General features: G+C 47.2%; 4 protein-coding genes across 12 annotated transcripts; 2 read left to right on the forward strand and 2 right to left on the reverse strand.

Moving 5' to 3' along the window:
* The first annotated feature begins 897 nt into the window (after positions 1 to 897).
* On the forward strand, positions 898 to 5,976 carry LOC103981389 (zinc finger CCCH domain-containing protein 24). 8 transcript variants are annotated; one of them, XM_065149046.1, is made up of 4 exons: positions 898 to 1,147; positions 1,387 to 3,818; positions 4,352 to 4,536; positions 5,443 to 5,976. In XM_065149046.1, the coding sequence occupies exon 2, from the start codon at positions 1,410 to 1,412 to the stop codon at positions 3,657 to 3,659; it is 2,250 nt and encodes a 749-aa protein (XP_065005118.1). In that variant the 5' UTR covers positions 898 to 1,147; positions 1,387 to 1,409; the 3' UTR covers positions 3,660 to 3,818; positions 4,352 to 4,536; positions 5,443 to 5,976. The 8 variants fall into 8 exon arrangements, with proteins under 8 accessions (XP_065005118.1, XP_065005120.1, XP_065005119.1 ...); XM_065149048.1 differs by having other exon boundaries at positions 4,358 to 4,536; XM_065149047.1 differs by lacking the exon at positions 4,352 to 4,536 and having other exon boundaries at positions 5,443 to 5,683; positions 5,835 to 5,976.
* An 842-nt stretch (positions 5,977 to 6,818) lies between these two features.
* Positions 6,819 to 7,545, reverse strand: LOC135635368 (oleosin 18 kDa-like). Its single transcript, XM_065146400.1, has one exon. The coding sequence runs from the start codon at positions 7,413 to 7,415 to the stop codon at positions 6,987 to 6,989; it is 429 nt and encodes a 142-aa protein (XP_065002472.1). The 5' UTR covers positions 7,416 to 7,545; the 3' UTR covers positions 6,819 to 6,986.
* Positions 7,546 to 10,406: 2,861 nt separating this feature from the next.
* LOC135634757 (uncharacterized) lies at positions 10,407 to 11,785 on the forward strand. The gene is made up of 3 exons (XM_065145318.1): positions 10,407 to 11,008; positions 11,085 to 11,270; positions 11,351 to 11,785. The coding sequence occupies exons 1-3, from the start codon at positions 10,511 to 10,513 to the stop codon at positions 11,648 to 11,650; spliced, it is 984 nt and encodes a 327-aa protein (XP_065001390.1). The 5' UTR covers positions 10,407 to 10,510; the 3' UTR covers positions 11,651 to 11,785.
* On the reverse strand, positions 11,729 to 13,370 carry LOC135634758 (uncharacterized). 2 transcript variants are annotated; one of them, XM_065145321.1, is made up of 6 exons: positions 13,223 to 13,370; positions 13,067 to 13,125; positions 12,905 to 12,966; positions 12,338 to 12,811; positions 12,059 to 12,263; positions 11,729 to 11,968 (listed from the first exon to the last, which is right to left on the reverse strand). In XM_065145321.1, the coding sequence occupies exons 1-6, from the start codon at positions 13,368 to 13,370 to the stop codon at positions 11,858 to 11,860; spliced, it is 1,059 nt and encodes a 352-aa protein (XP_065001393.1). In that variant the 3' UTR covers positions 11,729 to 11,857. The 2 variants fall into 2 exon arrangements, with proteins under 2 accessions (XP_065001393.1, XP_065001392.1); XM_065145320.1 differs by having other exon boundaries at positions 11,729 to 11,986.
* Positions 13,371 to 13,749: the final 379 nt, after the last annotated feature.

Genomic DNA, 13,749 nt, shown 5'->3' on the forward strand with positions numbered 1-13,749 from the left:
TCAAATAATATGACTTAACAATCATCATCATGTAGATTGTTTTTATTATTATTTGGATCATGTTATTCCAACAAGATTAATGATGTGAAAGATTGGGCGATTGTCTAGTGACATCGATCGGTGTTCGTCCTTTGACCTTCTCGCGAGAAGCTTTTCCGAGCATGCTGATTTGATTTGACAAAGCAATCTTTGTGATGTCCGTGGTTGGGACATCGAGAGCCACAGATCATGCCATGATTGCTCGTTGGGTGCTTGAGAAGTCATGGTGGCTTTGGAGACAATGTCCGAAGTAACCACGCATGCATCATAAGAGGACATGACATGCCTCCTATCTTTGCCAACCGGACAGAGATGCGCCGTTCATCCATCAAACGTTGGAGGGGCGCGACTCTACTGCCCGAATCTCAAAGCATTCGATGTTCCGACCCGATTCGACCGCGCCACCGACTCGGCGACTCGGCTTTGATAGGCCGGTCTTGGGGTCCAGTACGGCGCCCGGTTCGCGGAACGCACCCGGGATTCCAATCCAGCAAGTCTCGACCGCCCCTCGAGACACGCACGCGACCTTATCCGGTGACCGGATTCACCTACCCACCCGGTTCTCCGCACCCCCGTCCCCTTTTGCACCGGCTCGGCCGGTCACCCGTCGGGATTCGAACTCGGGCGGTCCCGAACCCGTTCCCTACCCCGAAAACCAACAACTTCTTTTAACGGGACCCACGTGGGTCCCATCATAAATACGCAATAACACGGAAGGTAGAGAAGAGATTATTGGCGGACCGTCCATCGCGATTTGGATCGAAATTTAAAGCGCGCTCCGTTTCGACGCGCGTAGGATAAACGACGGAGGCGAGGCGTTAAATGGATGTAAAAAGAAAAAGGTGGCCCTCATGTGGGCGGTGTCTCATTTGGTTTCATTTGGGGGTGGGTTTTGTGGGGAGCGACCGAGACCTCTCATAAATCGGCCGTGGTGGTGTGGTGTGGAGGCGGCGCCTAGTTTGTTCTCCGGATCACCACTTGCTCGCTTGCGGCGTCGGCCGTCGCCTTTTCCCGGTCCCGCTCCCCTGGTGGTTCAAGCATCGGGAGCGCATTGACGCCGGTTTCGATCGCAGCCTTCCCGATCTACTCTCTTCGGCTGACGGGATCCGTGAGCTCTCTCAGATCTCTCTTCCGTATTCTCCGAGTCTCTGCTGATTTATTTGACTCTTTTGGTGTTCTATATGAGAAATAAGGTCGTCGTCTTGGCGATCCAGTCAACTTGTGCGTACTTCGTTGAGGATTGGAGTGAGAAGAATAGTGTTTTGGTCGTTTTCTTTGGATCATTTCAGCGAGTTGGTTTTGTAAACGCGATTTTGTCGAGTCTTCTGATGAATCTGTGGATTTTAGGTCTATTTCATGCCGGCCGCAGCATGTGTGGTGGTCCGGAGCGCATAAACCCTTCATCGTCGTCGTCGCCGGCTCCAACCTCACGGGGAGGGCATCAACAACACGGTCCGGTCTTGGGAATGAATCATCTCACCGTCGAGATCGCTGACTCCTCGAGCCTCCTTGAACTCGCAGCCAACAACGATGCGGAAGCATTCGGGCGATCCCTCGATCGTGACCCGTTGGCCGTGGACGACGTCGGCCTCTGGTACGGCCGCAGGAAGGGCTCCAACCGCATGGTGCTCGAGCACCGAACTCCCCTGATGGTGGCGGCCACGTACGGCAGCCTCGACGTCCTCAAGTTCATCCTCTCCCTGCCGTCTGTCGAGGTCAACCGTGCGTCCGCCCCAGACAACACCACCGCGCTCCACTGTGCTGCATCCGGCGGATCCTTTGATGCTGTTGATGCCGTGAAGGCACTCCTCGCGGCTGGTGCCGATCCTACGTTGGTCGATGTCAATGGGGACCGCCCGGCCGATGTGATTGTCGTGCCTCCCAAGTTGCCTGATGTGAAGAGTGCCCTCGAACAGCTTCTTGGAAGGCGCAGTAATGCGTCGGGTGGTGGTGCCGATCACCATCATCTTCCCCTTGGTGTGATGACCGACTCGACGAGCTCCAATTCGCCACCGCGTTCTTTGTCCCCTGATGAGGACGGCACTCAATCGTCCAACTCGACTTCCTCTCCTCCGACGGCAAAGGACCCTGACCTTCCCCCGGTGAGGGTGTCCGAGAAGAAAGAGTATCCAGTAGACCCGTCGCTTCCAGATATCAAGAACAGCATATATACCACGGATGAGTTCCGTATGTTCTCCTTCAAGATCCGCCCGTGCTCTCGTGCTTATTCGCATGACTGGACCGAGTGCCCCTTCGTCCACCCTGGTGAGAACGCCCGGCGGCGTGACCCGAGGAAATACCACTACAGCTGCGTCCCGTGCCCTGACTTTCGGAAGGGGTCGTGCCGGAGGGGAGACATGTGTGAGTATGCACATGGGGTGTTCGAATGCTGGCTTCACCCGGCGCAGTACCGCACGAGACTCTGCAAGGATGGAACCAGTTGCTCCCGCCGGGTCTGTTTCTTTGCGCACACGAACGAGGAGCTGCGTCCGCTCTATGTGTCAACTGGCTCTGCTGTTCCTTCTCCACGTGCAACCTCTGCTGCAATGGAGATGGCAGCTGCGATGGGGCTCATGCCCGGCTCGCCGTCATCGGTCTCTGCTGTTATGTCTCCCTTCACGCCACCCATGTCGCCGTCGGCCAATGGTATTGGACACTCTTCGTTGGGTTGGCCGCAGCCAAACATGCCCACGTTGAATCTTCCTGCAAGCAATCTCCAGGCAAGCAGGCTGCGCTCATCTCTCAGTGTGAGAGACATCCCTCCGGATGACCTCTCAGCAATATCCGAGTTTGATGCCCAGCAGTTGTTGAATGACCTGTGCTACTCCCGTCTGAGTTCTTCTGCTGGGAATTGTGCCATCCGAACCAATACACTGAATCCATCAAACCTTGATGATCTTTTTTCAGCAGAGGTCGCCATATCTCCAAGGTACAATTCTGATCAGGGGGCTGTGTTTTCTCCGTCACACAAGGCAGCTATACTCAACCAGTTCCAGCAGCAGCAGAGCCTGCTCTCACCCATTAATACAAGTGTGTTCTCACCGAAGGCGGTGGATTCTCAGCAGCTACCTGCTCATTCATCACTCTTACAGGCCTCTCTGAATACCTCTTCTCCTGGTGTCATGTCTCCACGAAGCATGGAGCCTGTCTCTCCTGTGAGTTCTCGTCTGGCTGTTCTTTCACAAAGGGAGAGGCAACAGCAGACACTCAGGAGCCTGAGCTCCCGTGATCTTGGTCCCATCTCATCTCCTGTTGTTGGCTCTCCTGTTAACTCATCATGGTCCAAGTGGGCATCCCCCTCCGGTACACCTGATTGGACAGTGAATGGTGAAGAGCTGGGACGTCTTAGACGATCATCATCCTTTGAATTACGAGGAAATGGGGACGAGCCTGATCTGTCATGGGTCCATTCACTAGTGAGGGAATCACCACCGGAGAAAGTGATCTCTGCTGCAATGGCTTCTGCTGGTCCTTCAAGCTTGTCTGCGGTTGGTGGTGAGAATTTAAATTCAAACGGTCAGATGAATGGGCATGATCAACCTGCATTGCTTGGTGCATGGCTTGAGCACCAAGAAATTTTGGATGGGAAGCATTCAGTAATATTTAACAGTAATATTTAATGACTCTTATTATACAATATTTTTTGGTTGGTTGGTGAAGAAGGAAAAGATGCAGAAAGGAGTGATTTCAGAGATTCATTTCTTCAAAAACCGATTTATTATAAACTTCATGGAGTTCAGTCAATTCAAATATAGGGGTTGAATCAAGACCGACTCCAGGTAAACTGCTTTCCTATATTTTGAACTTTTAACTCTTTTTTCTTTTGGTTTACTTGTCTAAATCCCCAGTATATGTTTTAAGGCAATGAAATTTGTGTAGTTTTCTTTCTTTTTTCCCCTTAGTGTTTGCAATTATAATGTCCATCTTTGGTGGGATGGATAGTGGGTAATGGAGTGACAAGGCTAGTCTCTTTGAAGTTGCATCTTTTTGAGATTTGGCAGGTTTTATTTTGGTTGGAGAGGAAAGATGATCTAAAGGCATTTAGTGAAGTGCCCCACTTGAGGACCTACATTATTGCAGTTGGTCGAACCAAGATTAGGAAAAGTTGGTGCATAAGTTATCTGCTTGATGTAGCACTTGATTAAGCTTTATTTCTATTTAATCAAATACATTATTTTTTATAATTGATCCTAATTTTATGTGGATCATCCCTTGGTTATCTTCATCATATCCTTGGTTGTTTGTTCACGAGTTGTTGCTTTATGTGATGTTCTTCTTATTGATCTACATGTACACATTCTTGATTGAAAAGATGCAGTCATGGTGGTGGGGCAAGTTATAGGAAATTCGGGAAGAACTTAGTCATGCAGCATAATATTTTATGGATGTGTGTTGTTGCCATCTCTTATTCCTTACTGACTTTGTGGGATCCTAATGGAAGCTTATGATGGTGACTGCCTTTTGGATATGTTGTATGCAATCTCTCAAGCAAACAAAGTACGAACTTTGTTTCGATTTTTTGGTTTATGATTTGGTAAATTCTTTGATTTTCTGACTATATTTCGTAAATTGAACTTTACAATGTTCAGCAACACTTCTTGTTCTTTTTATACTGAAGAGATGAGTTCTCGGCTCGGAGTAGTTTGTGTTGGATGTGATAGGGAACAATTCTGTAGTGTGGTCTGAAAGATCAGGAAAATTGTTGTCCATAATTTATATGCATTGCGATATATATCATATTGTTAAAGTTATATGAAGCATTCTGTCAATTTATGTTGCTATTTACATGGCGGCCTTTAATTGGACATTCTTTCTATTTCTAGTGGAACCTTGGATGTAATGTCGCTCTGGATATGATAATTTGGAGAACTGGCTTGTGGCTAATGAACATTTGGTTGTGTTCCTTAATCGTTCTAGGTTCTCTACGAAGATGGTGATTTGTGATGGTTCAAGTCCTTCCTTAATGCCCTGTAGTGAGCATGTCTGGGTTTTAAGGTGTCCTTTCCAAGGTTGTGCAAGAAAAATCAACATCAATGTTTGGGAATTTATTATCGCTTTTGTGGTCTAGATGCCAATTTCATCTTGAGGTAGAAATGAACTTGTGACACCTAACTGGGATGGTTAATATGGAATGTGTCGATTGATTATTGGATGTAGATGGTTGAGAGTTTGGCATTGTTAGGTGAACAAAACAGTTGTCCTAACCAGTGCTGCTACCTTGGGATAGCATTGATCACTTTTGAGTCTTTTGGTGGCAACCGTGGGTTATAGGGGACCACATTTGTGTGTACTTTTTTGTGTTAAGGGACTTTGCATCTTCTCTTCAACCCTTGGCTGTATGACACTATCAGAATTACAAGTGGAGGAACTCTGACATGTTATCTTGCTTGATGGGCCAAGTAGGTGGTGGGTTTAACTCACTGATGGAGCTTGGAGATCTTTGTGGAAGTTTGCTGACGAAGGCATCCAGGATTCAGTGGATGGGCACTGGGAGAGCCTTAACAATCTACAGAAGATGCCATAACCATGAAGGTTATGCAAAGAAACCGGACTTGGAGATTATTATTAGGGAGCATTGGCTACATGTGAAAATGCCAAGAAAGTTCATCCAACATATGGCCTACCATGCAGTTTCATGTCAGAGGTAGGTGACATGTATGTTGCTTTTACTTTTGTTGGCAGTATAAAGGTGAGCAGGAGATTGTTTCAGAGTGATTGACTCTTTATTAATTTGTGATATGTGTTGGATGTTATGCATCTGTCCTTACCTTTTTCTTTTCCTCCCTCTTTTAAAGTGGTCTGATGGGTTGGTGGTGCTGTGTACTAATGCTGTGAGCAACTTTGGTGCATGCACCAAATGCCTGGATCTGAGTTTGCTTGGAACAAGACTCTACTACACATTAAATGGCATTTAAGGAGAGGAATTTGGACTGGTTATTGGCTTCTCTTTATTTTTTTTATTTGTTTTATTTTTTTGATGTCATTAAATTGATGGTCAACACATGTTAAATTGCTTTACTTTTATATAAGCCCATGTTCAATTATTGGTCGGAAAGCATACAAAGAATGTGGCTCTGTTTTCTTCATATGTTGATTGAATGGTTGGAAGCATTAATACTAATAACTTCTCAGACTGAGGCTGAATTGATGTGCTGTGTCTTCTTTGTGATGTGACTTAAATTGAGGAAGTACTGAAAGCAAATTAGAAACCTCTGTGTAGGATAAAGTTTGAAGTGCAAAATGTCCTGGAAGTTCTAATGGTACTTGAGCAAATCTCATGGTTTCCAGTATATCCAACTTAAATTTCCATCTAGTAAAGCATCATCATGTTGAATTTAAGTCAACTGAGCACAGTTTTTTTTTTTTGATTTGAAGTCATTAGCATCAAGTCACAAATTTAGAGTTCACTCAAACCAATACAACACTAGCTTTATAAAAGGAGAACACAGAGTTAATTGTGAGGTTGTTGTTTATGGCATTTGCAACTGATGAAAGGACTCTTAGAAGATGTCCATCAATGGACAAAAATAATATAACTCTAATTATTCTGTCTTCTTTATATGCTAATTAATATGTCTAATTAGGCAAAAACTATGGTTTTTATTTTTCACTTAATTGTAAGAGTAAACATATGTCAGGATTACAAAAAAGAACAGTGTCATGTATTAGATGTTTCAAATAAGTAAATGTCTCGACGGTCATTCATAATTTGTCATCCACCAATGAACATAACATTCGTTCATTAAGTAGTGTTCCGTGAAATCATATCCCAAGAGAAATAAAACCAGAAAGAAAAAACACTTCCATATTTAAGACGAGATTGGAAACACGTAGTGGCAACAACAGCGTAGAAAACAATCATGAGAGCGCTGGAGAAAGAACTCTACGAAGCTATGTACGTCGTAACACAGGAGACGAACGACTACACGTGAACAGACATCGTCGCTTCATGCTCTCTTCGTCTCCTCCGCCCGGCTTCTTGCGGCCTGCGCCGCCTCGCCCACCCTCCGCTTCGCATTCTCCATCTGCTCCGGCGCCTTCTGCACCATCCCTCTCGCTTGCTTCAGCAGGTACCAGATCGACGACAACCCGGTCAACCCCAACGCGCCCGACGTCAGGACCCCCGCCACCGTCAGCGCCACCAGGAGCGCCGCCGGCACCAGCACCGGGCTGAACAGCAGCAACAGCGGCGTCAGCAGGGCGAGCCCGATCACCGAGCCGAGGAGCGTGAGCCCGGCGAGGGCGAGGAGGCCGCCACCGAGGGGAAGCAGTGTGGCCACCGCGAGGGCTTGGGAGGCCGAGGGCTCCTTCTCCGGGAGGAGGTCCCTCATGGCTTCGATCGTGTGGCGCTCGCGCGCGCGGTCACGGTCGCCCATCGTTTGTGCAGGTGACGACGATAGATGGAGGTGGAGCGAGCACGTACGTCGGGCAAGGGGAAGCTCATAAAGGAGGAGAAGGGGTTGACACGTGTGGATAGGCTGACGCGTGGGGGGAAGAAGTGAGGAGGTGAGGGCTTGCATGGGTTACAGTTTGACGCACACGTCTGTTGACATGCACAGAAATCAAATGCACTATTCAACAGCTTCGATCGATTTCAAGCATCGAAGAAATAATTGTTTTGATGATTAATTAAGGAACGAAATCATGCGACCCACCCATTGATAAATCAAAGCTTTCAACAAGAATGCAGCTCTGATGATTTAGTTTGATGATGTGGGTGGCTGTCTCAGTGCAGACCACACCAATCTGGTTAGTCTGATCCGTGCTAGCAATTCATCATGCCCAATGTCTTCATCTCCTCTTTCTCGTATTATCTAAAACCATTATATTTAGTTTTCTATAATAAACAAACAAGAGAATATATTTTTTTTTACATATGATTACTGACAGTACGTGTATGTGTATATATATATATACAGAGGGAGTCAGCACAGTTTGGTTCAGTCCCGGGTGCGCAATATCATCCATGTCGGTACTCGAATGGCGAGGACCGTCGTTTGGTACGGTCGAGCTTGGGCTCTGGCTTCAAAGTCTAGAAACTCCCCTTGGCTGACCGCGTGCCTCTCTATCATCGGTCCCTACACGGGTCGGGGTCAGGAAGGGGACTCTCGATTTCGACCCCTCCAAAGATTTGGTTAGAATCGAGTGAAAAATGAGCCAAATACCACTTGTTGCCGGTCCGACGATGAGTTTTTATCCCTTCACCAAGGGACCAGCTATACCTGTCGTATTTATGATCGTCGTCCCTTCAGACAACGATCTTCCTCTTGGGTCGGATGTTGGGTGTCTTCGGCGTTGTGCAGTGGTATTGTATTCGGTGTCGTCCTGACCTTTATGGGACGACACTATACTTGGTCGACGTCGTCTCGATCTTTGTAGGACGGTGCTGTACTAGGCTGGTGCCGACCTGATCTTTGCGGGACGACGCTGTACTCGATCGACGCTAACCCGGTCTTTGCAGGACGACGCTATACTCGGTCGGTATCATTCGGATCTTTGCAGGACGACGCTATACTCGGTCGGTATCATTCGGATCTTTGCAGGACGACGCTGTACTCAGTCGGCACCGTCTGACTTTTGCGGAACGACGTTGACTAAGGGGTTTGGTCTAGTACGTTGATCTTTACGTTGATGTGATTGTAAATAGTGATTGGAGGGTAGGTTATCAAAATATGCCCTATCAGTTTAGATATGACGGTGTAGAGATCCAAAATATGGAGGATAGAGAGAGGTTTGGATCTTAATTGTTAACTGTCTTAGCACTTGTGCACGCCATTATTATAGTGTAGTGTAAAGCATGTTAAAGCAAAGCGTGCACCCCTTGACATCATTCATTTTCGACTTTTTGCCACAGGATGTCTATGCTTTTTCCTCATGGATGCTAATGTGTCGCAAAAATTAGATCCACCTTTACGAGAGGAATACAAATGAACTGTGCCTTCTTTTAAGGTAGAAAGGCAAGTGATTCACAAATCAATGCACCAAATTGAGAGGCTCCTCGTGGATGCATTGTAAGTGTGAGGTAATTAAGGAGGCAGACTTACTAGTCTTTTCAGAATTGGGATAGCATTTTTTACTGTAATTTGCTGAAAGACTTGGAGGGCAAAAAAAAAATTTTTTGAAGACTTAAAATAAAGAGCACAATGATCCATAGATAATTTCATTTTATTTTTGTTAGTCCCAAAAATTTATAGGAAAATGATCAAACGTGATCCGAATTTATATACATAAAATACTGACATAAAAAACATTAAACTCCTAAGATATTAGGAGTATAAGAATCAAGATAAAAAAAAGTTGTTCGATCTGATATTTTTGACACTCAAATTAAAAGAAATCCTTCTGTTAAATATAAGCTTTTTCTATTTAATAGTAAAGAATACGAAAAAAAATTTACTATTGTATTTCTCTTCATAAATAGCAAAGAGGAAAATCATGAATAAGAAAGGAAGTTTATTTTTTTTATCATAAATGATAAAAAAAACTTAAATTTATCCTCTCTAGTTAGATAGCATATAATAATGATATATGGAATGAGTAGCCATCAGTATATCCCTTATCGTTAATCTATCAACTCAAAAATTATTGATTTAATTATTTTATAAAATCGATGAGTTTTGTTTTCAATCTTCAACGTACTGTTGAAATTTGAGATCAGAATTGTTCTTAAAAGAGAAAATATATATGTATGTTTGATCTCTCTTAGTTCTCAAGGAACAGATATGGATGACCAATTTGGGTGCATGGAAAGACGCGTCTCCATCCCCTAACGCGATCCCAATTGGTCACATCTCCCTCGGACACAGAGTTCCCAATCAAAGCACAATGGATGAGACTGCAGCCCATCTCCCATGGAACAGTAGTGTCTTTTCCAGTCAGACTGACTACCTTCTCCCACTGCAAGTGTTTGTTTGTGCGAGGAAGACAAGCCCTAAGATTCAGCAACAGATGCTACTGTATCCTTCGACAAGGCTGCCAACTCCGGCAACGCTGGCTTTAACCCCACATGTCCGTAAAAGGAGTTATCATTCACGCCATGTTCGTCTGCCTCCTCCTCCATACTTGATCTTCAAGTCATCACATACGCACACACTCTCTCTCTCCTTCCTCCCTTTAATACCTATGGCGTGCTCTTTAAACAATGATCTCTGCCCATAATGACTCGTAGTGAAACCTAAACAACTAGAAAAGGATCATAAAAGGGATGTCGACACATTCTTCAAGTCCTTCAAAGAAGAGAATGATCGCATTCTGAGAGACTGTGCATTCGTTTGCGGTCAACACATGGTTAGCGTAGGGGTACACGACACTTACATGAGGTGAATGATGACTACTTATGTTGCCGGTCCCAACTAATGCACCCTTACCCTTCTTCACCTATCGAACTGCATGCCTTCCCGCCAATAAAGCCACCTCTCCACTGCACGCATCGGCATACGCATCCCATCCCACCGTTCTGCCTCCACCAGAAATGGCAAACCAGCACGTAGGAGAGGAGCAGGAAGCTCTTTTCCACTCCTCCCCATGCGCCCTTTACTACGTGCAGAGCCCTTCAGCTGCCTCCCACACCAACAGCCACCCGGCATCCGAGTCGGCCCTCCTCTCCCCCTTCACCCAGGAGAGCTTCCCCAACAACAGGAACCGCGACGAGGTGTCCCGCTTCACCCTCTCCCGCTACTCCTCCTCCCGCGGCTCCAACAACTCCTTCCTCCAGGAGAAGAAGGCCGGCTACGAGAGCCGCGTGAAGAAGGGGGAGCGTCAGCGCCTTCGCATCGTCGGCGTGAATGACGGTGAGGAGGACGGGGAGGGCACGCGAAGTGGCATGTGGAGGTTTGTTTCGCTCGACCCATCCTCCTCCTGCTGCTGTGTCGCGTTCCAGGTGACATGGAGGCTCATGTTCAGTGTGGGTTTCGCCTTTCTCGTGTTCTTCTTGGCCACGAAACCCCCACAACCCAACGTTTCTTTCAAGGTATTCGATCTATACACACACCCATGATGCAGCGCGGACCAGTCTGGGTTTACATGGATCGTCTTCTTGCCTTCAGATAACATCAGTCGAACAATTCAGCCTCAGAGAAGGCCTGGACAACACAGGTGTCGTGACCAAGATCTTGACCTGCAACTGCTCCATGGAGATGGCGGTGGACAACTACTCGAAGGTCTTCGGCTTGCACGTCCGCCCCTCCGCCATGGAGATGGCCTTCGAGCACATGAAGTTTGCAAGCTCACTGGTAAGTTTGCCGCCTGCCATGCATCCAAGGAGCCACGGGTTCTGACCTCTCTTCTTCCCTTCTCGCTGTCCACACTGCAGAGCGATGGATCATACATCGATACCGACTCTTCATCGGCACTGACTCTATACCTGGGCACCAAGAACAAGCCGATGTACGGGGCCGGGCGAAGCATGCAAGACATGCTCGAGTCAGGGCGAGGCCTGACACTGGTCGTTCGGGTCAGATCAAGATCGAGCTATCGGGTCATCGGAAACTTGGTTCGATCGAGTTATCGTCACGACGCGGAGTGTCAACTGGTCCTACGCGGCGCGTATGATGAGGGGGTCCACACCGTAATCTACAACAGCACCTGTTTCATCTCCACTGCTCATGCGTGATGATGATGATGATGATGAGATCATTTTTTGTGTGAAACGTTACGAATATATGTTTGTTCAGATGCAATACGCCTACTATAATTGCAAACATGTTTTATTCTCCCACACCTATATAATTAATTGAACAGAAAATAAGGCCAAAATTGTATAATGGCCTTAAGGATCTAATTCACCAAATAAGTGCAAGGCTTTAAGAACCAGAATAGGTCAGTTGAGCTCCCTTTGTCTGTTTGTGTCAGCAGCAACAGATAAACTGCTGCAGTGTTCATCAGTTACTGGTAATAATGCCTTCTTCTCCTCTCTGTTCTGCTCCGCCTCCTGAAACATCGCCCTCACCTAATCAAGCATTTTTTAGATGGAAGGAACGCAATCTAATAGATACTCGACGGAGAGGTTGTGATCGCATACCAGAGTTGCTGATTTAGAAGGTTTGCTGAGAGGAGATCTGCCATTGGCAGTGGCCTTTGGGTTCCTTGTACCGCGACTTGACGGGGAAGGGAACCGCTGCGGCGTGGGAGGAGACGCTCTTACTTCCTTCACCGCTATCGGTTTCTCGATCTCAATCCTCACTGCCATTTTGGTGCTTTTCTTTGTTGATGATGAGTCATCTTTCCTGCAGACAATTTTACGAGCTCAATTCTTTCTGAATCCGTGGAAAACCGAGTGCAGATACTTATGTACGATTACTTTGGGGTCAGTGGCATTCTATCCTCTGCTTCTGAGTTGTGAACGATGTTGGCGACCTTCTTCTTGACTTGCTTCTTGGAATCTTCTTCAGCTGGAGGAGTCCTCCCGCGTCCGACCGCTATCTTCTTGAGCTCGTGGCAGAACTCGGAGATCTGGCTCAAGATGTCCTTCCCGGAGAACAGATTCCTGGCGGACAGTGTGCTCCTCAGCCGCGGCTGGGCCTTCCTCTGCTCCTGTACCTGGCTCTCCTCCTCAGCCTTCTGCTGGGCGCTCGACTTGATCATCTCTTTCACGGTGTTCCGCGCCTTGGGAGCACCAAATGGGCGGCTGGGACGTGGCGGCGTCGAATGATTCGGGTTTTGGTTCTCAAGATCTTCCCTGATTTGTTTCGTCGCAGCAGATTTGGTCTTGAGGGGAGAGGCTTGGAGGAGCGGGGCCGCGATCCCTGCTCTTCTCTTCAGGTTGTTCTCGTTTCTGAAACAGAAAGGGACGGAGGAGAGGAAGCCGGCGTCACTCCAACAGCATCTAAAGGAACCAGAAACAAAGAATCCACAGCCAATTCATTACCCGTGAACGCTGTTCCTCTCGCCGAGAGGCACTCTCTCCGAGCTCGACCGCATCAATTTCGCCTAGTTTCGTTCCAATCAACCAAGCAAATTTCAAGGAACAATCAGATCAGAGCTTCCAAAGAAAAAGGAAGAAAGAAGAATAGGAGGCTATGATTCGGACCTTGGGGCTCGGCGCTGCCGCAAGCTTGAAATCTTTGGCGGTCTTCGGATGCTTACAGTCTGGAAAGGAGGGAAGAAGGAAAGAAAGAAAAAAGAGAGTTCAAGAATCGCAGGTTATTGAGCGAGCGACGGAGAGGCGATGGAGCAGGGGGCGTACCGTTTCGGCAGAACCAGGCGTCGTCGTCGACAGGGGATGCGTTGGGGCCGGTGAGATCGAGCCATTTGGGGGCGTTGATGTTCTCGTAGGCCTCGTCGCGCACGTACCTTGACTCGATGTTCTTCCAGTCGATGTCGGCGGGCTCCATCCCTCGCCGTTCCACGGGAGGAACGAATGGGGAAAGAGAAGCAGAGACCGGAAAGGGAAGCCACAGAACTCGAGACACCAGAGAGGGAGAGCGGGGTTTGTTGAGGAGGGGGTTTTGGTTGCGTCGGCAACCAAATCGATTCCGCGGAACGTTACGCCCCGTGTTAATTTTTCGACCGTTGGGGAATGGGTCCCGCCCTAGGTTTTATTGTGTTAATTATTTAGCGGAGCATCTGGATACTCTCTTCACCTCCCTTCATTGTTGATATAACTTGCATCACATGTAACATGTAATTGTTGGAAACTAGAAAATTAGGACCTTCATGGTGAAGAACAAGAATGCAGATGAAAATTCCAGAGTTTGATTTGATTGCATAATG

This window comes from Musa acuminata, chromosome BXJ3-4 (assembly GCF_036884655.1).
Source record: "Musa acuminata AAA Group cultivar baxijiao chromosome BXJ3-4, Cavendish_Baxijiao_AAA, whole genome shotgun sequence".
Taxonomy (NCBI): Eukaryota; Viridiplantae; Streptophyta; class Magnoliopsida; order Zingiberales; family Musaceae; genus Musa; species Musa acuminata.